Source organism: Notolepis coatsorum (assembly GCF_963971535.1).
Source record: "Notolepis coatsorum genome assembly, chromosome: 10".
In the NCBI taxonomy this organism is placed as follows: Eukaryota; Metazoa; Chordata; class Actinopteri; order Aulopiformes; family Paralepididae; genus Notolepis; species Notolepis coatsorum.
The window spans coordinates 131340966-131367291 of record NC_140174.1 but is presented as its reverse complement, the minus strand read 5'-3'; the positions used below and the strand labels follow the sequence as shown (position 1 = coordinate 131367291).

Sequence of the window (26326 nt, the reverse complement as noted above, 5' to 3'; positions counted from 1 at the left end):
AACGCCGAGCTTTCAAACCATCCCGTATCTCTGTGCGAACCCCTCGTGCAACTGTGAGCACCTTTGTAATGTCTCTGTGATACTTGTATAACGAACGGTTCGGCCAGAACCAGTCCTTCATGGTAAATCTAGGTTGGTTTCCCATTGAGGAGCAAGTGACTGTGGATTCACTCGGTGCAGCACAGTCACGAAAGGGGTTAACATGGAGGACCCTGATGTAAACAAGACAAACGTCTTTCTCTGGTCTGCATCGCCTTAACAATTGTGTGTATTGAGCCGTACTGTATTGTACCCATTCTGCAATCTGTTAAATAAAGTTTTCATTCATTCATTCAGCCGCCGCGCTCACTGGGGCTATTGATAGCGTCAATTAGTTGTTGTTGTTGTTGTTGTTGTTGTTGGTACTGCGCTGCGGATGTGAACGGGGCCGGAGGGGCTTTGGGAGGATGGGAAAGTTATTATTATTATTATTATAATAGTAATTGGCTATCATACGTGCCTAGCTAGCGTTAGCTAAAAGAGCCCTCGCAGTGAAGTTATTATTATTATAGCTATCATACTGCAATATAAACTGAGTTTTATAGTGAAAAGAGCAGCTTTATTTTGGTCAAGATTGAAGGCTCTATATTGCAGGAAATTGCACATACAGGTGTTCATTAAATGTTAAAAAATCTGCCCCCTCCAAACCACCCCTTGCACAAAAAAAAAGAAAAAAGAAAAAAAAAGGTAAAAAAAAAAAGAATACAAAAAAATCTTGCACCCCCACTTTCAACTATAACTAGGCGGCCATGATACCTGTTATTGAACGTGTAACACTAACTATATAACGTTAATGCCACAAAACTAATGCCTTTGTTTATCTAGCCCCTTACGTGACTGCAAGGGCTATTGTTTATCATAAGTAGTAACTTTGATGCAGTAGCTTGTTTATTTTCTTCTGAGTGCTTTGTTTAATTACATGTTTACATGAACAGCCACCACTGTAAACAACATGTTTTTCACCAATAGACTATGCAATGCCGCCCTCCGTAGGATCTATAATAATACAATAAAAAAAAAAAAGTATAAAAAAAAATGAAAAAAAATGTATTGATTTTTTTATATAAAAAAAAAAAAAAAACGAACGTTCGTTCGATAAACCCTGGCGAACATTCGAACCCTAAAAACAGGGTTCGGGGACAGCCTTAGAGGCTACAGCGTTAAAGTGCTGTAAATGGTATTTTTTTTTATTAAAATAAGTGTTAAATAGCTCTACATTCCGACAGCCATCACTGATATAGAGTGTTTGATCAGTAACATGGGTCTCCCAGTCCCTCCGCTCTGCAGTAAACAGAACATATATTTTCTGGTATCCCTTCCCACGTTATCCAATCAGGAGATAGAACCCTAGATATATTAACTTTTTTCAAGAAATCTTTTGCAGTGTGGAGTTCTTTCTCCTGATTGGATGAATGAATGAAAACTTTATTTAACAGATTGCAGAATGGGTACAATACAGTACGGCTCAATCCATACAATTGTTAAGGAGATGCAGACCTGAGAAAGACGTTTGTCTTGTTTACATCAGGGTCCCCCATTTTCAATTCATAGTGAATAAAGTAGGAACAGGATACCAGAACATTTATTTTCTGTTTACTGCAGAGCGGAGGGACTGGGAGACCCATGTTACTGACCGAGTATAGTCGGGTTTTAATCGTTATTTATTTTATTAGCTATATCCATTCATTTTCATCCATCCAGCCTGATGTTATCATTGGGAATGGGTCTGAGCTTGCAAAAGGGCAAATACCACCGTCTACGCCTTCCAGCTGGTATTGCACTCCATTAGAAATGGTGTAGTTTCTTTTCTGGGACGATCTGAGCCGTGCGGGCGGGGTTTAAATACTCCGGCAGGACTAGCGTTTACAACGTTACATCTGCGATGCTGCCCCCCCCCCCCCCCACCTTCATATGCAATGCCGGGCAATGTGGGACGGACCTCCACGAGCAGTATTTGGAATGGTGATCAGATAATTGGATTATTTCTTTTGCATTACATCAGATACCAGGTAAGGACTCTATATATAAAATCTTGCGTTGATCTGATATTTCTTTCTACCCCGATCGAAGCTGTCTGGGTGTGTGTGTGTGTGTGGCTGTTTACCGTTTAGTGCAGGAGGTGGCGGGGGGGGGGGGGCGGGGCGCTATGAGGGCCATTTCATGTATGCATGAGGAAGGATAATAATGATAATCTAGCGTTGATTTCAGGAAGATTCGATAATCAGGCGAAAAATGACAACGTGTTTAGTGTATTCCACTAAAGGGCTATTATCGCGTCTTTTCCTGGGATTACTAAGAATCACCAAAACTATACTCGTATTCAAAACGGTATAAAACGGAAATGTACCGATGAAAAAACAATCTGTTTCGTGCATGTTGACTGAAAGCAACTCACTGACAATCGACGGGTGTATTTAGACCCATAGCTATAATATAAGATATATTTTAACTAAGCACTCGCAAGTGAACAAAGCGCCCCATTGACTTACAGCGCTGGCGTTCCAGCGCCCTCTGGCACCCCGACCCGTGGCGCAGAATGAGTTGATGACTAACAACTATATTTAGTATGTTAGAAAACCACACTGTTGATTTAATCTATTCATCATGCCTTAATTGGTAGACAAAGCCCATAGATATACATACGTTTACTGTATCTCAAAGACTACAAGGAGCTACCACAAATATATCTATCCAGACTCCTACCACCAGTACGACTGCTCTATGAGAAACACTGCCTTCATCCAGACTCCTTCCACCAGTACGACTGCTCTATGAGAAACACTGCCTTCATCCAGACTCCTACCACCAGTACGACTGCTCTATGAGAAACACTGCCTTCATCCAGACTCCTTCCACCAGTACGACTGCTCTATGAGAAACACTGCCTTCATCCAGACTCCTTCCACCAGTACGACTGCTCTATGAGAAACACTGCCTTCATCCAGACTCCTACCACCAGTACGACTGCTCTATGAGAAACACTGCCTTCATCCAGACTCCTTCCACCAGTACGACTGCTCTATGAGAAACACTGCCTTCATCCAGACTCCTACCACCAGTACGACCGCTGACGTTAAATGTGTGTTGTGTTTCAGGTCCCGGTCTGGTGTTCGTTGTCTATCCTGAAGTCTTCTCCACCATGCCAGTGTCTCAGCTGTGGGCTCCTCTGTTCTTCTTCATGCTCCTCTGCCTTGGATTAGATAGTCAGGTATGCTCTCTCTCTCTCTCTCTCTCTGAGGATAATCTGTGAATCTAGAAACACAGACTGGATGTCAAGCTATTCCCTGTGCCCTGCAGTTTGCCATGGTGGAGGTGGCGGTGACGTTCATCATGGACGGCTGGGGCCCCAAGGTCCTGCGTTCCCTGAAGAGACAGGAGCTGCTGGTCTTGGCTGTGTGTCTGATTGGCTTTCTCCTGGGTATTCCACACATAACTCAGGTAAATACCGCTGGTCCCCCCCCCCCCTCCCGGCTGTGATATGTAACGCTATGCTATGCTAGCTACATAATGATAATCACAATCAAATGAATTGGTAGTAGGGATGCACGATAATTATCGGGCCGATATCAGCAATTATGACGTCATCCCGATAAACCCGATAACGTTATTAATAGCTCCGATAATATATAATACATTTTTTGGTTAAAAGAAATCCGTTGTGGGTGGATTTGGATGAAGGGCGCTTGTTTTTATTATAGCCTCCTCCCGTTTTGCCAGTACTGTGGTATGACTGACAGTGTGTGGTTTAGGAACAGGGAGTTTTACACAAATCCAGCGCTCCCTTTCTTGGCTGTGACGTAGTCACGTTACATTCGGAGACAGACAGTCGATCTGCCAATTACGTCCCTCCGCTTGCACCCACCTCTTCTTCTTACCACCAATCAGAAGCTCTCGTTCGTTTATTTACCTCCGGATTGTCGGCCATTATTCTACTCGGAGCTATAACGTTAGCTGCTCCCCGCCAGCCACATTGACAAGTACCAGCGCTTATACATTACTGGCAAATGTCTTGTTGCACTTGTGGCAACGAGCGTTGTCAGCATCGACTTTAGTAAAATAGACCCAGACTTTTTTTGAGGAATTTAAACGTCGCAAACTAATCTTGTTGGCCGTTTTCTATCTCTCCTCCCTCGGTCTCTCTCTGCCTGCGCGAGCCGGCTGTGCTCTTACACACACTCACTCACACACACACACACACACACACACACACACACACACACACACACACACACACACACACACACACGGGTGCTGTCGAGAGCAGTACTCGGCAGCACCTGTGTGTGTGTGTGAGTGAGTGAGTGTGTGTGTGAGTGAGTGTGTGTAAGAGCACAGCCGACTCGCGCAGGCAGAGAGAGACCGAGGGAGGAGAGATAGAAAACGGCCAACAAGATTAGTTTGCGACGTTTAAATTCCTCAAAAAAAGTCTGGGTCTATTTTACTAAAGTCGATGCTGACAACGCTCGGAAAGAATACTGTGAAGAAATGGCTTCTGGTGCAAACAGCTCACTTGAGAATTGACACTTCACACGGTGTGTCCCCGGCTTAGAGTTTGATTAAAACAGACTGCTGAACGTTTGTCTCTCTTTCCCCAACAGGAGTTTGATTAAAACAGACTGCTGAGCGTGTGTCTCTCTCAGGAGTTTGATTAAGTTCAAGTTTCAAGTTCAAGTTTCAAGTTTCTTTATTAGTTGTCATACAAAAATACAGAATACTTTTATATAAAATGCTTCTTTCTGTTTTGCTTCAGAGATTGTGCTAGATAAAAATAGATAATTTTTCATATATACAATATTCAATGCAGAGTAGAAAAGTAACAATACAATATACAGTACAATGCAGAAATGGGATGAGGTACAATTTAGGTACAATTTACAGTAAGGTGTAATGAGGTATGAGTTGTAGTGCAAATTCTTTACCAATAAATATAAAGTGTTGAGTGTCTAAAGTGGGTAAAGTGGGTGCTGCAGTGAGTTGTTTGTTTAAAGTGAGTGTGTGCGTGTGGATGTGTGTGCTGTGAGTGTATTTGATGGTTTGTGTTACATAGTGTTATTGTTCATTTAGCATCCAGATGGCCTGGGGATAGAAGCTGCTTCTGAGTCTCTCTGTGCTTGCCATGAGACTCCGGTATCGCTTGCCTGACCGCAGCAGTTCAAAGAGGCAGTTGTTTGGGTGGCTGGAGTCTTTGATTATTCTCATAGCCTTCCCCATGCAACGCTTGTTGTAAATGTCTTGGATAGTGGGAAGCCCACCAACAATTGTGCGTTCAGCTGAACGGGCCACTCTCTGTAGTCTGCTACGGTCTTGTGCAGTGCTATTCCCGAACCAGGAGGTGATATTGCCTGTCAGGATGCTTTCTATTGTGCATGAGTAGAAGTTATTAAGGATATTCTGACTCACGTTGAACCTCCTTAGGCTCCTAAGGAAGTAGAGGCGTTGTCGTGCTTTCTTCACTACACTGTCAATGTGTGTGGTCCATGTCAAGTCCTCGGATATGTGGACTCCGAGGTACTTAAAACTGTTCACTCTCTCGACCGGTGCCCCGTCGATGCTGAGGGGGCTGTAGTCCCTGACCCCCGACCTCCTAAAGTCTGCAATCATCTCTTTTGTTTTGCTGACGTTCAGGGAGAGGCTGTTCTCCTGGCACCATCCCGCCAGAACCTCTACCTCTTCCAGGTAGGCCCTCTCGTCGTTTGCAGAGATCAGGCCCACCACTACTGTGTCAGCAAATTTGATGATTGTGTTGTTGTTCCGCTGTGCCACACAGTCATGTGTGTACAGCGAGTAGAGGAGGGGACTCAGAACACAGCCCTGGGGGGCCCCTATGTTGAGAGTGATGGATGAGGAGGTGCAGTTGCCTGCTCTCACCACCTGGGGTCTGCCCGTCAGGAAGTCCAAGACCCACTGGCAGAGGTCCCTGAGCTTGGCTATGAGTTTGGAGGGGACTATGGTATTGAATGCTGATTAAAACAGCCTGCTGAGTGTGTCTCTCAGGAGTTTGATTAAAACAGCCTGCTGAGCGTGTGTCTCTCTCTTTCCCCACAGGAGTGATTAAAACAGACTGCTGAGCGTGTGTCTCTCTCTTTCCCCACAGGAGTTTGGTTAAAACAGCCTGCTGAGCGTGTGTCTCTCTCTTTCCCCACAGGAGTGATTAAAACAGACTGCTGAGCGTGTCTCTCTCTCTTTCCCCCCACAGGGAGGCATCTATGTCTTCCAGCTGATGGACCAGTACACTGCTGTGCTGTCGCTCATGTTCCTGGCCTTCTTCGAAGTCATCGCCATCTGCTGGATCTTCGGTAGGGGTAGTAAACGCAGATCTTGAATTGATAGAATGGCTGGTACACGTTAAAATGGCTTCCACTGAATGTTTGATATAATGCTGTCGTGGAAATCTGTGTTGGTTTTGTGCGTGAGACTAATGGTGTGTTCGGTTTGTCCTCGTCAACTTGTAAAGTTGGAGATTTTCAGAGTTTACCACCATGAAGGTTGCACTCGGACGGCCGACCAAGTGGTAAACTCCATTCCATGATGCCTGAGTTTACGAGTTGTGATGTTACACTGACCCTTCACCTTTAGCGGTGCAAACACACCTTATCCCTTTCACTAACCGTCTGTAGTGTGGTAGTGAAAGGGTTAACCTTCTGTAGTGTGGTTGTGAAAGGGTTAACCCTTTGGTCGTGTGGCAGTGAAAGGGTTAACCTTCTGTATTGTCGCAGTGAAAGGGTTAACCATTTGGTAGTGTGGTAGTGAAAGGGTTATTATGAACACGGAATATTATGCGACACATCATCAGAAATATGTTGACATGCTGGGATTCCTAAAAATCGCTCAAACCACCTGCATCAACAAAGAAATGTTGTGTGATCTGGCTGAATCTGCTGCCTTGCATCTGATTGGTCCTGACTTTCTGACCTAACTAGCGCACCCGAACGCTATCACCTTGTTCAAGTTTCAAGTTTGTTTATTAAATATCACAATAAAATACACATACGTTACGGTGAAATGCTTGGTTCTGTATGAGCCCCTGAGAGTGTGCTTCGTACAGTAAAAAAAAAAAGTAAGTAAAGAGGAATATAGAATATACAGTACAATATATTTGAACAAATGTTTTTTATTTTCCCTTTTTTTTTTACATGAAACAAGACAAACAATACAGTAACAGTAATAATCAACGATAAATCACAGGACAACAACAGAAATAATAATAACAATAATGACAGTCCAGTAAAAGACATAAAAATAATAAATACAATACATGGGCTCTTGCTCGCTCTTCCCCCGCCCCCCCCCCCTCAGGATAATTTATATGCCTTCCTTTATCTTATCCACCACAGCTACCCAGACTGCTATGCTGGCTTCATTAACACCTAAAATTCATGCAGTGGATATCTCTAGATAAATCACATCGAGATAGGTGCACATTTTATCTGGTTGAATCCAGTGTGACGCTATCAACTTTTTGGCAGCCGTAAGACCCGCCAAAATGAGTCTCTTTACATGTACAGAGGACGATAACTGAGAAACATCATTCAACAACAATACAGAAGGAAGTGTCGGTATGGTCAGAGACAAAAATTCTGATAATTGAGTGGTGACATTTTCACAGAAAGTCTTGACAGGAGGGCATTCCCAATACATATGCATATATGTACCAATAGCATCGTTTGAACACAAGGAGCATTGAGAGTCCGGTCTGAGACCCATTAGGTGCAATCGTCTAGGGGTCAGGTAAGTCCTATGAACAAAGTTAAGATTAATCTGTTGGTGATCTGGGTTGCGTGATGATAGCCGAACATTTTCCCAGACTGCATCCCAATCAAAATCTACTTCCAGGTTTGGGATATCCTTCCTCCAAACCGAGTCTAGGGGAAGGACCTTATATGAGGACGTAAGTAAGTGGCGATAAAAGTCAGAGACGAAGCCTCTCGACGTCTCCTTGTTATAAAAGAATTTGTGAAATCTGTGGTGCTCAAGTGGAACATCTAATGGGACTCCGTGAGCCTTCAAAGCTGCTCTTATTTGTAGATAGAAGAGATAAGTGGAACTGGTGAGGTCAAATTTGTTGAATATATCTCGATAACTGCGGAGACCATGGTCATCGAAGATATCCCCCAATGTGTGTATGCCTTTCTTTTCCCATCCAGGGTATCTGATAGGTTGTTGTTGAATACGGATTAAATTGTTATTAAATAGGGGAGAATGCCTGTGCCATTTATGGTGGTTAGTACACGATTTCTGTGTGTCACGCCATATCCGGATCACATGTGTAATAAGAGGGCCAAATCTTAAGTTTCATTGCTTAATTGATAAGTTGGTGTACACTATATCCTGCAGGATACCGCTGCTTGAGAATCAAACCAGGTGATCAGTGGTCTCAAAGAGAACGCTTTAAAGTAATAATTGAAGTCTGGAAAGGCTAAACCCCTGTCAGTTTTATTTCTCTGTGCAGTGGATCTTTTTAATCGTGGGCGTTTGTTGTTCCAAATACAATATACAATCTAAAGTACAACCTAGGCACAGTCTAAGTACAGTGAGTAAAACATTTGTAAACAGTGAGGTACAATGCAGAAAATGAGGTACAAAACTTTGAGGTAAGGTGCAATTGCAAATGAGGTATGAATGTAGTGCAAATCTCTTTGATAATAGATAAATATAATGTAGTGTTAAAGTGTCTAAAGTGAGTGTTAAGGTGAGTGCTTGTTTATGAGAGGAGGAACGTCATTCTTAATCATTAAAAGAATATCGGCGTGCATGTATATGCATGAAACTGCTTAGCTAGATCATTATCCTAACAAAGGGGTTTGGTGTATTTAGTTTAGAATGTACAGACTTCTAAGGCTAATCATGAAATCTGCAAGCTAGTACCTGTAGCTTCCTTGTTGCCTAGGAACAAGATGATTGTCTGCGTGCCGGCGTGTTACTATGAATGACTTGGGCGCACACAAGGTGGCACACAGAATGGACACCCTTCTGAATTTAAATTTGATAAAAACGTGTTTCACACTTCTGGCTGTCTGTGCGGTATGCACTCCATCGATGGCGATATTGCGCAATTGCAGCCTGGGCTACTGTGTGTGTAGGGTTCATGCAAGATGTGATCCTGGACCAGTGTGGACAGGGGCCACGCAGTCTGCATTGCAACGATTGGCATCCCAACTCCGTACTCTTGACCGAAAATAGCTGTCTGTCTGCACCGTGAAGACTGTACAGACAGCAAGAAGCGTCAAACACTGTCATAAAGATGAGGTTACTATATGGCCTAATGTGGATAAACATTCTAGCGGCAGTTGTGCTGAACCACACTCCTACGCAGCATGTGGATAAACATTCTAGTGGCAGCTGAACCACACTCCTACGCAGCGAGTTGTAAGACATTCCGCTGTCAAACAGCTCTGCCCAAATAGGAAGTAAACTAATCGGTGCGACTAAGTCTAATATTATTTCCCATGGCATTTCCCAACCAGCTTGATCGCTCTGTCCGTGACGTAAAATATTTATATATTACTATTTTAAATCTTATGTCACCCATCTTACATTTGCACTATGTGTCATTCACATTTGATTTGATGCACTATAAATAGGGATGTGCACAAGTTCATTTTCTCATGATCGGTTAGTTGGTGGGTGCTCTGAATGATTATTGGTGTGTGCCACTGTTAAAAAAGACAGGTATAGATGACAGCAGCATCTGGCGCACCTCTGTGGACCTTGCTAGGCTAATTTGTAGGGCTCTACCGAATGTGTAATTTTTTAACATTCAAAGCTTCGATTGAAGTATTCGAACGAAGCTTGGAATGTCTATAAAATAATTATTTACTTAAAAAAAAATTAACTTTTTTTTTAACTAAATCCTCAATTTGAATAAAGTGATTAATCTGTTTAAATGAGTTTTTTTCTTTTATTAAATCAACTTTCTTTAATGAATATAACTCATCAGTTTCGTCAACATAAATAATCCAATAAGGGCACGGTTGGTATGAAAGTGTTAGATTCTGATCAATCGGCCAGTATCACGTCTTCTTGTGTTATCATCTCTCCATCCACTCCCTCTGCGTTGTGTAATTTTAATGATCCTGACGTCTCATATACTGGCTGTACAATCCTTATCATCCCCGTTAGTGCAATCCGCAACCGTAGTAATTCTCCACCTCCATAAGAATTCGACCCTCAGACAGCATACCTTTCTTGAAAGAGCGTTGTTTATTGATATAAACAGAAACCTCATCTCAGATGTTATCATATTGTATTGTCATTGCTATCAGTCCAATAGTGGCTCAGGCCTGTCGTTAGCCGAAACCCTCCTTGTGTTAGCCGAAGCTAATGATGATGTGTCATCCCCCCCCCCACCGGCGAGGGTGAGAGGGATGAGAGTCTCTGATGGTTTCTTCCCTCTTAGTCTCAGTCAGATTGTAGTCTTCCCCTACCCGGAACCACTGTTCGATTTATAGATCTTCGTCATAGCAACGACGGCCCGCCCCTCTTCTGGTTGTCAGGTGCCGCTGCCATGACAACCGCGTTTAACCTTTAAACACATTTCAAAAAGTTTCATTACTGTGTGTCAAACCCCCCCATCGCTCTGCTCTCTGTCTTCTGTGCCCGCCGTATAAGCTTGTTGTGTCCTAGATCGGAATGTAAACATTCTGCCCTGCTCAGTGTGGTACTCACACTAACACCCTATTCTTCCACCGCTCAAACCGCCACCACCGTCACCATGCACATTTCGACCTCTCTGACCTGGCCCCCTTTAGATGCTCTCATCTCCCCCAATCTATACATCACATATAGGGATGCTCGATATTGGCTTTTTTACCGATACCGATATTCCGATATTGTCCAACTCTTAATTTCCGATACCGATATCAACCGATATCAACCGATACCGATATATGCAGGGTTTCCCCGTCCAAAAAACTGAATAATTTCAGGTAACTAATAATTTCACTGGATATATATATAACAAATATTGTTATTGTTTTTTTTTGTTTTTAAACCGATACCGATATTTTCCGATATCACATTTTACTGCCGATATCGGCCGATAATATCGGTCGGCCGATAATATCGGACATCCCTAATCACATACATTGAAAAACACCCAAAAACACCAGTTTTCTCTCATTCCCCCCTTTGATTCTTAATCAACCTTCAGAATCAACAGACTACTTGGTTTTTCAATTAATTATAGACTCATAACAATTAGGGCCCCTTTGTCTGCTCCCAACAATTCTATCCTGTTGCCTTATTGTTTTCCATTACACGCATCACACCTAAACCAGAAAGGATAAACAACGGTCGGGGAGGAGAAAGAGAGAGAAGAAAGAGAGACCCAGATCTGCAACTTTTCAGACAACACACCTAAACCCTTTGGCCCCCCTTACTTAGGTACACCCCACGAGAGGTTAAGCGTTGGACTGTGACGTCAGAGGAGACACTGCAGGCTGCGCTGGAATGCACAGACTGGAATGTGTTTTGTGATAACACAGACAACCTCAACGAATACACTGAAACGGTGCTTGACTTTGTCTGTACTCTGGTAGAAGAAACAATCCCCTCTACCACAATTAGAATTTACCCAAATCAAAAGCCTTGGGTAGATAAATCCGTCCGTGAGGCTCTGAAAGTGCGCACCTCAGCATACAACACCGGGCTTGTGACAGGCAACATGGATGAACACAAGACGGCAAGATACAAGTCAAGTCAAGTCAAGAGTTTTATTTGTCACGGCATACAAGTATACAATGAAATGCGGGTGGTCTTGCCCGCAACGATGTGCAATACAGTGGTACAACATATAATAGAATCCAATAAAAACAACATTGTGCAATAACAGGTAACAGGTAACATGGTGTGACATCTCGGTATCTGTACATAGTTATTTACAGAGCATATAGGACATGCTAGGTAGCTTTGGTAGTGCAATACACTGTTACTGTTGCTATACTAATTTAAAGTGGCCTTTCCTTTTGGCAATAAGTGTGGGTGAGTGCGGCATGAGTGTGTGCCCGCTCATGTTAAAGTGTTAAAGTGGCTGCTAGTGCACAGCGTGCGTGTCGTGTGTGTGCTCATGTGTGCTTGTGTGTGGATAGTTCAGTGTTCTGTGGCACTCAATGTTCATTGTTCAAGGCTCTGATGGCCTGGGGGAAGAAGCTGAGCCTAAGCCTCTCTGTCCTAGTAGCTGGGGTTCGCAGGCGTCTGCCTGACCTCAGCAGCTGGAACAGGCTGTTATTGGGGTGGTGGGGGTCTTTCATTATTCTGCAGGCTCTGGATTTGCACCTCTTGTTGTATAGAACCTGCAGGGGAGGTAGTGCAATACCCGTGGTACGCTCGGCTGAGCGCACCACTCTCTGTAGGGCCTTCTTGTCCTGTGCCGTGCTGTTTCCATACCAGGCAGTGATGTTTCCGGTCAAGATGCTCTCTACAGCTCCTGAGTAGAAGGACTGGAGTATCTTCCCCGATACTCTGAACTTCCTTAACTGTCTCAGGTGATAGAGGCACTGCTTCGCCTTCTTTACTACTGTGTCTATGTGTGTTGACCATGTCAGATCCTCTGAGATGTGGACCCCCAGGTACTTAAAGCTGCTCACCCTGTCCACGGTAGCCCCGTTAATCCTCAGTGGTGTGTGTGTCTCCTGCTGTCCTCTCCTATAATCCACGATCAGCTCCTTGGTTTTACCAATGTTCAGGAGCAGGCTGTTGTCCTGGCACCAGCGTTCCAGTACCTCAACCTCCTCCCGGTAGGCCTTCTCGTCGTTGTCCGAGATCAGCCCCACTACCACCGTGTCGTCTGCGAACTTCACTATGGAGTTGGAGCTGAACTTGGCCACACAATCGTGTGTGTAGAGTGAGTACAGCAGGGGGCTCAGAACACAGCCCTGGGGGGACCCGATGCTCAGGGTGATGGTGTTGGAGGTCTGACCCCCCACCCTGACCGCCTGGGGTCTTTCGCTCAGAAAGTCCAGTACCCAGGCGCTCAGGGCGGAGCTCAGACCCAGCTCGATCAGCTTGTCCACCAGTCTGGTGGGGACTATGGTGTTTAACGCTGAGCTGTAGTCAATGAACAACAGTCTCATATAGCCCCCCTTCTGACGGTCAAGGTGAGAGAGGGTGCTGTGCAGTACCTGGGAGACCGCGTCGTCAGTGGACCTGTTTGTCCTGTATGCAAATTGCATAGGGTCCATATCACTGGGGAGGGAGGCACAAATGTGGTCCTTGACCAGCCTCTCGAAACATTTCATGACCACAGAGGTGAGTGCCACCGGTCTGTAGTCATTTGGACATGTTGGGGAGGGTTTCTTCGGTACAGGGATGATGGTAGACATCTTGAAGCAGGCAGGGACCACTGACTCCGCCAGGGATTGATTAAATATGGCGGTGAACACCGGGGCTAGCTGGTTGGCACAGGACTTAAGTATGCGTCCTGTTATACCATCTGGGCCAGCAGCCTTCCTGGTGTTCACCTGCATAAATGCTCTTCTCAACGTCAGGAGAGCAGTAATAGAGGCAAAACGGCGTTATAGGGACAAAGTTGAACTTCAGTTTGAACAGGCTGACTCTAGAGGCATGTGGCAGGGCCTCAGAACGATGACAGATTACAAAGGCACCTCCCTCAAGCTGAACAGTGACATCTCCTTAGCAAATGAACTCAATACCTTCTATGCGAGGTTTGAGGCGGTGAATAACAACACCAGCCTACAAACCACTGCAATGGGGGGGGGGGGGGGGGGGGCTGCTGATGGAGATTCAGTGTTCAGAATAACAGAACATGAGGTGAGGAGGACCTTTAAGAAAGTGAATATCAGGAAGGCAGCAGGACCGGACGGTATCCCCGGCCGCGTCCTAAAAGTCTGTGCCGACCAACTGGCCCCGGTATTCACTGACATATTTAACCTGGCTGTCATCCCCACCTGTTTGAAGAAGTCCACCATCATCCCTGTACCCAAAAAATCGACGCCCACTTGCCTGAACGACTACCGCCCTGTAGCTCTCACCTCCATAGCCATGAAGTGCTTTGAGAAGCTAGTGAAGGGCTACATCTGTTCCTCTCTCCCCATCAACCTGGACCCCCTGCAATTTGCATACCGCCCCAACAGGTCCACGGAGGACGCCATAGCCCATGTGCTGCACACAGCAGCATCACACCTGGACAAGAGGCAGGGGAACTATGTGAGAATGCTATTCATCGACTACAGCTCAGCATTCAATACCATTCTCCACTTGCACAACCTGAAAGTAGGCACTTCCGGCTGACTTCCGGTTGCGAATGGTACTTCCTGTCCCATCCAAATACATTGTTTTGAGCTACTTTTCTCCCGTTATTTAAACAACTTTGTCGTCACAGAGAGGCAATGAAACGTTTGTATTATTATAGTATAGAATGTATTTAATAAGCAAACGTTTGTCAGCAGGGTTTTTGGGCTGTATTTCATGTAAAAACGTTTACTGTTAGTTTACTTGCTCACGCTAATTAAGGCTAATGCTGGCTAACAGAAGCTAGCGCAAGAAACGACGCCGCAAAGTATTGTTTATAGTGCATTTCTTGCCACCTTATAGCATTTGTACATTTGTATGACAGTCTATAATGCTCCAGTGAGGTTTTTCCGGACGTTTTGGTAATGATTTTCACTATAAAATCATATTTCTAAATGACAGGAAGTTGATGAAAACTGGCCGGAATAGCTTTGAGCTAACGATCTTTGCCAATGCATTCCATTCTAAACGTAACGTTAGTTGTTCAAAACATTACCTGTCTATATAATTTGTTCCTCAACGTTATAGACAGGTAATTCTTTTTACATGCTACTTTATTTTATTTCATACTTATCTTGTCTAGCACAGTCTCTGGAGCATAACAGTAAGAAGCATTTTGTATAAAAGTATTCTGTACTTCTGTATGACAACTATTAAAGAAACTTGAAACAAATCAGGGCGCTCCCTTCCCTCTTACAGTACACCCCCCATCTTGGGCCGGTCCCGTCTTCTAGGGCAAGGGCCCCTTCAGAGACTGCTCCTTTCCTGAGCTGGTCCCCGTTCCAGGGCGCGGTCCCCTAGGCAAAACATTTCTCCCCTGGTCTGCTAAACATCCTACCTGAGTTAGGGGGGCTGCGCCAATGCCTAACCCCATGCTCTAGTCTAGATCTCTGGTGAAATGTGAGCTTGTGCATGAGTCTCATATACCAACTAAATTGTCTATATTTAGTGCCATATCCACATACTGTATGAGGTCCACACCTCTGTAATACCTTTCCCTGCACAATTACAACGTGCCAGTTATGCAAGTGCTAGCAAAGCCATGTTACACTGCAGTGACTCCACCCTGTCTGGCTACTGCTTCCTCAACTGTGCCGTCTTGCCTGGCGGCTGGCTGCTTCAAGTGGGGCAATGTGCCTCTTTGCGTTTGCTACGTGTGAATGTAGCTTTGCTATCTGTGCAACACTGCAGTTGTGGAGAAAGACAGACATTTAAAGGAAATGACAAGTTAATCAGCAGGCTTTTCTCAAATAGAGAAGAAAGTGGAAAGAGAGAGAGAGAGAGAGAGAGAGAGAGAGAGAGAGAGAGAGAGAGAGAGAGAGAGAGAGAGAGAGAGAGAGAGAGAGAGAGAGAGAGAGAGAGAGAGAGAGAGAGAGAGAGAGAGAGAGAGAGAGAGAGAATAATGTGAAAATGGACACCTTTTGTTGCATGGCTGTCCCTCTGGCAAAGTTTACAGCACTTAACATTAGATAATTAGCTTGCAATGTTGTTGTTTTGTCACAAATCATCATAGTTAACTGTCCGTTGCTCGTGTACACATACTCTGAGGGTCATGCAAACGTTGTTCTGCATGATTCTATGATGGAATCATACTAACTCTGCCTTCATGTCAGATAATACGTGGGACAAGCCAGGGGGAGACGGCCAGCAGCGGCTCTCAGCAAACGGCTGGTTGCTTTAGAAAATTAGTTTTTATGCTGGGCATAAAACAGTTGATCTAAATACTTATACTGGTTGTGTGCGAGGTAAGGGTTGCCCTTGGGCCTTTCAGTGTGGGTGTGTGCCCTCTTGGTGTGCCTGGTTGTGTATGTGCTTATAAAATGGTAAATGGTGCAATTATATAGTGCTTTTAAGTGCTTTACAGTTTTGTTCTTCACATTCACCCATTCACTCACACCTTCACACACCGTCTGTAGTGTGACAGTGAAGGAGTTAACCTTCTATAGTGTGGCAGCGAAAGGGTTAACCTTCTATAGTGTGGTAGTGAAAGGGTTAAGCACTTAATCCCGAGCATCTCCTTTAATTTACAAATCTGTAAATATCTGTGCCATGATGAAAAAGCACCCCTTAAAATCACATACTTACTTACTTACTTATGCTAATTATTTTTCAGGAAATAACTAATTCAGTATGGAAAATCGACTAATCGACAAACTAATGGCTGGACTAAGACCTAACTGACTACGAGGAGGCAACATTATGAGGTGTGCCTTGGAATTTTCATTCTTGTGTAAACGAAGCAGTGAAGCCAGACCAGCACTCTCAGGTTCAAAAAGAGATTTTTAATGGCAGCCTGAAACAAACATGTTTCGGAATTATGTATTCCTTCTTCAGTGTTATAGCTTGAACCTGAGAGTGCTGGTCTGGCTTCACTGCTTCTTTTATATAATACTTAATGGGATTTCAGCACCCAGTGTCGTATCTTGAGAGCGCGGTCTAACTTGACATTTGATTCTTGTGTAAACAACATCAAACCGGAACCCTAATTGACCTCCGGTAAAGGTTTGGATCTTTGGACCTCACAGTTTGAGTCTGGCTATGGCTCTGTCTATATTTAACATGTGAACGTGGCCAGGAGTATCATGTGTGACTATAAGTGTTACATCAGTGCTTCTCCCACCAGGACTACGTCGGATCTCCATCATGGTGCAGAGGATGCTGGGAAAGACTCCTAACATCTACTTCCGTCTCTGTTGGCTGGTGTTTGCTCCTGTGCTGGTGTTGGTGAGAGACCTTTTTTTACATTTTTTATTCTATTTATTTTTGGGCTTTCTGTATTTTTCACCCATCCCAATTTAGTCGTTATAATAATAATAATAATAAATAATAATAATAATAGATCAAATTTCTATAGCGCCTTTCATAGAACCCAAGGTTGCTTTCCCATGCCAATTTCCTTCCTGGTCATTGCGCACATTGCCCCACTGTCGGCCTGGGGAGGGTGTAGAACTATCGCATGCCTCCTCCGATACATCGCCAGCCGCTTATTTTCACCTGACAGCGAGGAGTTTCACTGGGGGAACGTAACGCGTGCGGAGGTTCACGCTATTTCCCCCAGATCCCCTCCCTGCTGAACAGTAGGAGTCGCAGTTTACAACGACCAGGACACACGCCCCACCGGCTTCCCACCCGCTAACACTGCAGATTGTGTTAGTAGGGACGACTGACCAAGCCAGAGGTACCGCTGACAGCTGGATTAGATCCCAGAGTCTCTGCGGTGGTAGGCGAGTGCTTAGTCCACTGCGCTACCCAGCCGCAACTTAACTCTTTGGACGCCAGACCCGATGATAGTCGGGTTATCTCGCCGACCGCTCAGCGCCAGACCCGAGTATAGTCGGGTTTTCATCGTTATTTCTTTTATTCGATATTTCCATTCATTACAGGCACACGGACTCTGGGTTAACATGGGGAATCATCCTGAGAATGCCAAAGTGCAATACCGGCCGCATCCACCCAGGTGGCAGTATCGAGCACCCTTTGAAACAGTATATCTTGGCCTGTGCGTCGATCAAATGTCTCCGGGCCCACTTTTCTTTGTCGGGCGAGGCGGTTAGGGTATCCCGATCCCATTGAGAAGCGTCAAATGCCTCCGATGCATCTGTTGTGGTGGATTATGTTGGCGACACGATGGACACCGGTACTTGGACTCGCGATCAGACAATTTGAATATTCTTTTTGGGGTACCTCCTAGTGAAGGTAAGGATTAAATTATATCAATCCTGCTTTGATCCAACCATGATTTCACCTCGATCGCAACATGTGTGTGTAACGTTACTCCACGTATGCCGTTGGTGATGATCAAAGCATCAAAAAACACAATACCTATTTTATATGATTTGGAAATAGTAGCGTGTCCAGGCGAGAAACGACAACGTTTTTAGTGAAATTCACGTTTTGCTGCATATCGTAGTTTTCTGGGATTAGACAGGATCACTCTAAAACTATACTCATATTCACCACGGTATAACATGCGAACGTATTGACGATTTTTTTTTCTTCACATATTGAACCATAGATAGGTGATGTCAAATGGGCGATATAGTGTTGTATCCATAGCTATAATATAGAATATATATATAGCCCTGCAAACACAGCCACTTATTCCTATCTTTTAGAGCGTTGGCATGGTAGGAACAAAGATGCTCTAGGCTTCCGGCGCTGATTGAGTTAAGGGGCTATTTTTTTAACTGTTACTGTCCTAGTCCAAAATATATTTAGAAAATGAAAGGTGAATCCAGACTCCATTTGAAAGTGGCGTCCCTCATGTTACAGATGTCCCAGGCTGCCCACTACAGGTGCTCCCAGTATATTACTGTGAGGGCTCTTACTATTATTATACACAGTATATTACTGTGTGGTTCTTTGGGTGGTGGCCATGCTTGTTGCTCCCATACGTGTCATCTCCACCAGGCGGACCGCCTGGGGGGAGATCATGTAATCGGTCGCATGTGTGTGTGTATCTGTCTGTCTATCGGCAGCAAATCCTGCAAAACTCGGCTGACAACAGGCCAGGGATGTTAATTATGGAATATCTTTCAAATTGGTCAATGACGAGTATTTAATTTGAATAAATTTTCTTCATTGTCCATTGAATTGCGTACAGTATTCAGGATAAAGTTAGACTGAGGGTGATACTACACAGGCTCGCTGCTCAGAAACTCTGGGAATCAGCTCTCTGGCCCCTATTTACAACATGGAAATGGCATAATAATGATAATAATAATAATAATAATAATAATAATAATAATAATAATAATAATAATAATAATAATAATAATAATAATAAACGTTATTTGTATAGCACCTTTCATACAAGAATTGCAGCCAAACTTGCTTCACAGCAGTGATCTAAACACTAGGGCTGACCTTCGAATATATTTTTGGAATTTGAAGCTTTGGGGCCGAGATTCGATTTAAATTCGAAGCTTCGAGATAAAAAATAAAATGAAAAAATCTAATTTATTTTATTTTTATTTTATTTAAAAAAAATTATTTTATGTTGTGGGACTTGTACAGCACTTTGTTCAACTTTGTCAGTGCTGTAAAGTTTAAACCTTTTTAAATCTTAGACAAACAAAACACTTTCATGAAATATTGTAAGCCGTCATTTGAGGCTTTATAAAAGCAGCACAATGAACACAAATCTGTCAGTGCCGAGTCCGACCTCATCTTAAATAACAAACAGCATTGCTTGTTGTAGTTAACACTTTGAGTGCCAGCGACGAGATTTCTCGTTAGTTCATAATAATAATAATAACTTTATTTGTATAGCACTTTTCATACAGAGGTTGCAGTTCAAAGTGCTTCACAACAGTAAAAAATACAGGCATAAAAAGATAGACAGGTAGAATCACAGTGTTTCACATTAGGATCTAGCATCCCAATAGGCTCTCCGCTTACAGTTTTCAGTAACACAAATAGTAAAAATAGTTTAAAATGATTCAGTTTAAAAATAGTAAAATAAAAATAAAATAAAATAAAATAAAAATTATAAAATAGAACGGACATAAAAAATACAGGCATGAGCGAGCATAGCAAGATATGGCAAGTGACAACAATGCATAAAGTTTACAGACAATCCATGCTGATTGATCTGCCATAAGCAAGTGAAAGTTTACAGACAATCCATGCTGATTGATCTGCCATAAGCAAGTGAAGATTACAGTCTGTTCTAACAAACCAAACTGCCATGTATTAAAGTTTACAGACAATCCATGCTGTTCACTGTTCATGCCGACCGTTGAGTGCCAGCGACGAGATATCTCGTTTTTTTTTTAATTCACGATTTGAATTCATATTTCATCAATCTAGTCTCACGTTAGTGCTGCAAACTCTCTCCATTGGGAAAATACCGCCCCCTATCGTCTCTCCCTGTTGTACTGCACCCTTTTGGAATGGATTGAATGAAACACATGCGGCGGGGGGGGAAATCCTGCTTCCTCATTTTACTTCTCGGGCAAGTCACCTGAGAGGATCGGATTCATTGCCGAGCCCCAAAACAGCGTGGAATACATATTTCCAATACCCAGCGTTGGATCAATAAACGCGATATTTTGGAATGGCGATCAGGAATTGGAATAATCTTTTTAGAGAACATCTGATCTGAGGTAAGGAATCTATTTTACCAGTCTTAGGATAATCAGAACTTTTTTCACAGATATCAACGTGTGCCCTATAGTGTTGTCAAAAATATCGATTCTGAATATTTAAAACGGTTTCAATACTCATTTCCCGAAATATCGATATTTAATTATTCATAAAAAAAATTTGGATAAAAAAGTTGCATTGTTCATTTCAATACCTGTAGTACAGTAGTCCACACACACACACATGTGCATTCAGTTAAGTCGGAATATGACTGTAATACAAACAGTTCACTTTGTCAGGTACATGCAACACAGATTACAGTGTTTACATCGGTCTGCTTGAGAAAATACCATGTTCTGCAATAAAAATTATTGAAGTGAGATGAACAGTTATTTTTAAATGTGTGATCTAAAGATAAACAAAGGGTTTTAAAAGTGTTATATTTATCTTCTCAGAGAGAAGCTGAGGAGAATCAACCAGCAACAAAAGCAAAAAAATAATAATAATAATAATTTACATTTTAAGATTGAACCTTTTTCCCTGTGGTATCGAAAATGGTATAGAATATCGATACTTTTCAAGGTATCGTATCGAAGTTCGAAATTCCAGTATCGTGACAACACTAGTGCCCTATGTGTGCGTGTGTGTGTGTGTGCTGATCAGGAAATGAGAGAATCGATTTTTCAGCTTGCTTCTATAGCGTGCATAAGTACACATATACTATCGATAATCTAGCGTTTATTTGAAAACGATTCATAAATAGGCAGAAAAATGTCAATGTTTTTTGTGTATTCCAGAATATTCCAGTAAAGGGCGATTATCACAGAATCTTTATATTTTCCTGAAACTTAAAAAAAAAAAAAGCGTTTTTCAAAATGGTATAAAACAGAAATGAACCGATTAAAAAAACAATCTGTCAAGTCAAGAGTTTTATTTGTCACGGCATACAAGTATACAATGAAATGCGGGTGGTCTTGCCCGCAACGATGTGCAATACAGTGGTATCTGTACATAGTTATTTACAGAGCATATAGGACATGCTGGGTCCTTTGGTAGTGCAATACACTGTTACTGTTGTTATACTATTTCTAAAGTGACCTTTCCTTTTTGGCCAAGTGTGGGCGTGTGCGGCATGAGTGTGTGCCTGCTCATGTTAAAGTGGCTGCTAGTGTGTGAGCGTGCACAGCGTGCGTGTCGTGTGTGTGCTCATGTGTGCTTGTGTGTGAGAAGTTCAGTGTTCTGTGGCACTCAGTGTTCATTGTTCAAGGCTCTGATGGCCTGGGGGAAGAAGCTGAGCCGAAGCCTCTCTGTCCTAGTAGCTGGGGTTCGCAGGCGTCTGCCTGACCTCAGCAGCTGGAACAGGCTGTTATTGGGGTGGTGGGGGTCTTTCATTATTCTGCAGGCTCTGGATTTGCACCTCTTGTTGTATAGAACCTGCAGGGGAGGTAGTGCAATACCCGTGGTACGCTCGGCTGAGCGCACCACTCTCTGTTTCGACAATGTTGACTGCAAACAAGTCATTGATAAAAGCGACGGCCAGATTAGACACATAGCCATAATTTAAGACATAGTTTATGCGTTTGCAAATATGAGAGCTCTATCATTGAAGTGGACGCTGGCATACGGAGGCTTTTAGCGTTCTGCATGGCTGGCACTCAATGTGTTAACAAAGAGAGGCAGAGTTGATTTTGCAAATAAAAAATTATAATTAATAATTGAATTTTGTTTTCATATTCGAATCCCATGACCATCGAACAAAGCTTCGAAGTATTTAAGACAGCCCTAGTAAACACAAAATAGACGGGCATAAAATGAGCATAAAATTGGCATAATTCTAGACGGGCATATAATAAGAAAATAATTGATATTAAAACCTCCCTGAAAATGTTTAATAGATTTCTGTCATTAGAATCTATGAAAAAGATTGTAGTAGATGTCTGTGTTAAAATGTCCAACCACAAAAGGGGTTCCTGCAGAGGTCCCACTTGTATTGGGAATTGTGCAGTTTCAATCTTATTGATTATGATTTTAGATTTCTATAAAAGAATATTTGCAGGTTTCTGACCAAATAAAATAAATGCATAAAGTGCAGACATAGAATGAGTATAGTGCAATAAAATAGACATAAATTTGCATAAGATTACTCTAAATACATTTAGAGTAAAATAGTACAGTGCAATAGAATAGTTCTCATCTACAGTACAATCATAGTCTGGATGCAATGAGTGTATCAATAGGCTATGGTACGTTTTTATCATACTTTTGAAAATATTTAGTGATCTAGTCTCCCTAATGTCCATAGGTAGGGTGTCGTTGACCTATGATATACCTGTTATCCTATTAGGGAGACCTCTGCAATTATTATTTCAACTAGAAATAATTAACTTAGCTACAAAGGATTCTGCTTCCACATTTGCGGGTTGATGAATACAGAATAAGGCTTTTCTCTTTTCTCTGTAGATCATACTCCTCTCTAGTATTATCCAGTACAAACCGGCCCGCTATGGGAAGTACACGTACCCGCCGTGGGCCGAGGTGGTGGGCTGGGGTGTGTCACTGGTCTCCATTATATGGATCCCTCTAGGAGCCATTCAGGAGATCTACAGAAACAAGGGCTCCCTTCTTCAGGTTAGTATTAAGTTTATTTGGATCCGGGCGGCTAAGTGGCACAGTGGGCAAGGCGCTCGCCACTAACGCAGGAGATGCTGGGTTCGAGCCCAGCTCTCGGCGTTGCTACCAGCTTGGCTGATCGTTCATACTAACACAATTGGCAGTGTTAGGGGTGGGAAAGCTGGTGGGTGGGGATCGGACGTTGTGGACGGCGACTCCTACAGGTCGGTTGGTGCACCTGTACAGCAGAATCAGGAAGTAACGGGGGCAGCGTGAGCCTCCCACGTGTTACTCCTCGCCACTGAGAGATCGCGCTGTACAGGTGAAAAGATGTGACAGCTGCCTCCTTGTGTACCGGAGGGGACACGTGATGCAAGGCTTGGTCCTCACTGCAGCCGACCAGTGGGAGGCATAGTCTAGCAACGTTCGAGACAGGGGAGGGGAGAATTGAAGGGGGAATTGGCGAGGCGAAATTGGGATGGGGCTATTCTTCCTGGGGTCCATAACACGTAAAATACAGTTACAGACTTTATACACTCACAACATTCACATGGCATACAGACAATTAAAACAACAATAAATGTACTCCTTATCAAATTCATAATATACAATACAACAATACATACTCCTAATCAATTCATAATACAATACAACAATACCTACTCGTATTCCTTCATAATACAATACAGCATAATATACTATAGTATATACATAATATACTATTTAGCTTTTACATACATTATCTATGTTCATATCAACCAATTATACAATCTTCTAATAATATATCCATATCAGACACATACCTTTTATCTACGTATATCCCTATCTCTTTATCAGACACATACCTTTTCATTTACGTACACACTATCAGGAAATGTTGTTTTACCAAGATTCTGAACCGACATTTACTATTTTCCTGCTTAACATGTCTGGGAAGAGAGTTCCATTCCTGCATACCACGGAACATGACAGTTTGCTTCATTGCATTCAACCTCACTTTTGGAAGTGTAAAACCTTGTGCAGAAGCATTATAACCAGTTAAAAGAGAGTCTTGTGCGTTGGTCTGAAAGGTTGTTTGGTCTCTGATATTGTGTCCTTTCTAAACTCCCCAGAGAGTGAAAACAGCCATGATTCCCACAATCGATTTGGATGAGATGGATGACCTGCCAGAGAAAGAGAACGCAAACACAGCGGAGTGTGAAGCCTTATTTACCTCAACCTCATAACCAGGGACATAGCCACTGTCTCTGTGTCTTTCCTGTGTAATGGGGACTTTGTCTGGTCATGGATGCAGGGTACTTGATTAGTCTGGAGGTAGAGGGGCTGGTCATTTACATAAATAGCTTTTATATCTATTATTTACTCTTGAGATATCTAGCCTTTAAATTACCTATCCTATCATAGACGATAGCTATTTTTATTTCAGTTTACATATAGATATGGCAGTATGTCAACTTTTGCCTTGAGTTGGGGCAGCTGGGTAGTGTAGAGGTCTAAGCACTCACCTTCCACCACAGAGACCCAGGTTCAATTCCCAGTATTGGTACCTCCGGCATTGGTCAGTCGTCCCTACGAACACAATTGGTAGTGTTTGCGGATCGGAGGCTGGTGGTGTACGAGTCCTGGTCGTTGCATTAGCGACTCCTATTGGTCGGTCGGGGTTCAGCAGGGAGGGGATCTGGGGGAGATAGCATGAACCTCTGTGCGCGTTACTCTCTACAAATTAAACTGTCAGGTGAAATGAAGCCAAATTGACAGTAGAGCAGTGCAACGGCCAGGAAGGGAATTGGCGTAACGATTACATTGGGGGATGGGAGCAAATGATAAAAGACTAAATATAAAAACACCTCACAGTCTCTACGTCAGATTCCTCTTACCACTAGACCTTACATAGTACATACTTACAGTAACTGACATTTGTAGTCAGGATTTAGTTGACTAATGAAATAGTCTGCAAACGTCAGTGTCACCACATGAATGCAACCATGTTACAAGGCATATTTAAATGTAGTGTGTGTATACAGGATATCACATACTAATATGTGAATTAGTGTTGTGGTGCCAGAAATATAGCCTACTTATAATAATAATAATAATAATAATAATAATAATAAATTTATTTTATATAGCGCCTTACATAAGGTATCTCAAAGCACTTTACAGACATTGCATGTATGGACAAACACAGTACATGGACAAACACAGTACATGGACTTTCACAATGACAACATGGTGGGGATGCCTGAATGCCGTCTACAACAGAACTGCGTTTCCGCGTTTCTGATTGGCCAGGTCATTTCTGGTCATGTGACATGTACGCCCAATCGTGGGACCGCAAGTTTCTACACTGGTTAAGCTTAGGCGCTCGTTCGAAGTTGGTTAAGGTTAGAGTTTGTCTTAGAGCATGGCGATAGAACGCCTGCCCTGATTCCGACGGTTAAGCTTAGGCACTCTTTCGAAGTTGGTTAAGGTTAGAGTTTGTCTTAGAGCATGGCGATAGAACGCCAGGTAGTTTGCAGGCTGTTAGACCCGGAAATAGGCGCAGAACTTGCTGTCCCACGATTGGCGCACATGTCACATGACCTGGCCAATCAGAGCGCAAAACTCGAACGTGGAAACGCAGTTCCGTCGTAGAAGGCATACACGCTGTGGGGATACTACAGAGAAAGGGAGACCGCTTAGAGACAAGACAGAGACAATTAAAATAAATAATAATAAATACTAATATATAGGTGTGTACAGATGTGAAAATTGAAGTGATGCAGGGGGAGGGTCAGGAGTGAGGGTATGCAAGGTTGAACAGGTGTGTTTTGAGGTGGAACTTAAATGTTTCTACGGATGGGGCTTCTTTGATGTGTGATGGGAGTTGATTCCAGAGTCAGGGAGCAGAGGAGGAGAATGATTTGTTTTCTGTGGACTTAAGGTGGTAGTGTGGTGTGCTCAGAAGGGCTAAGTTAGAGGCGGTTAGGTGGCCGAGCGGAGATTGCGTTCGTCACCAGCCCCGGAGCTGTGAGCTGGATTCGCCTGTTCGAATCCAGCTCACAGCTCCGGGGTTGTCACCAGCTTGGCTGGCCGTCTGCACTAATACAATTGGCTGTATTAGAGGGTGGGAGAAGCTGGCGGGGTGGGTCCGGGTCGTTGTAAACAGCGACTCCTACAGTTCGGTCGGGGCGCCTGCTAAGCGCGGATAGGACTCGAGGGGGATAGTGTGGTCCTCCCACACGCTACGCCGTCTCGATGAGAATCCGCGCTGCCAGGTGAAAAGAAGCGGTGATTGGCTGGACGTGTGTCGGAGGAAGCACGTGGTAGCCTCCACTCTCCCAGATGATCTGACTGTGGGGGG

At 43.4% G+C, this 26326-nt stretch overlaps 1 protein-coding gene across 1 annotated transcript in view; it reads left to right on the top strand.

Moving 5' to 3' along the window:
- LOC311235329 (sodium- and chloride-dependent GABA transporter ine) overlaps window positions 1–26011 on the top strand; it is a 101694-nt gene extending 75683 nt beyond the window's left edge. The window contains exons 8-13 of the mRNA XM_084322760.1: window positions 3135–3247; window positions 3337–3477; window positions 6236–6335; window positions 16910–17010; window positions 22834–23001; window positions 24096–26011. Of these exons, the coding sequence (XP_084178886.1) occupies window positions 3135–3247; window positions 3337–3477; window positions 6236–6335; window positions 16910–17010; window positions 22834–23001; window positions 24096–24209 (737 nt within the window). The 3' untranslated portion in view covers window positions 24210–26011. The remainder of the gene's footprint in view (window positions 1–3134; window positions 3248–3336; window positions 3478–6235; window positions 6336–16909; window positions 17011–22833; window positions 23002–24095) is intronic.
- The last annotated feature ends 315 nt before the right edge of the window (window positions 26012–26326 follow it).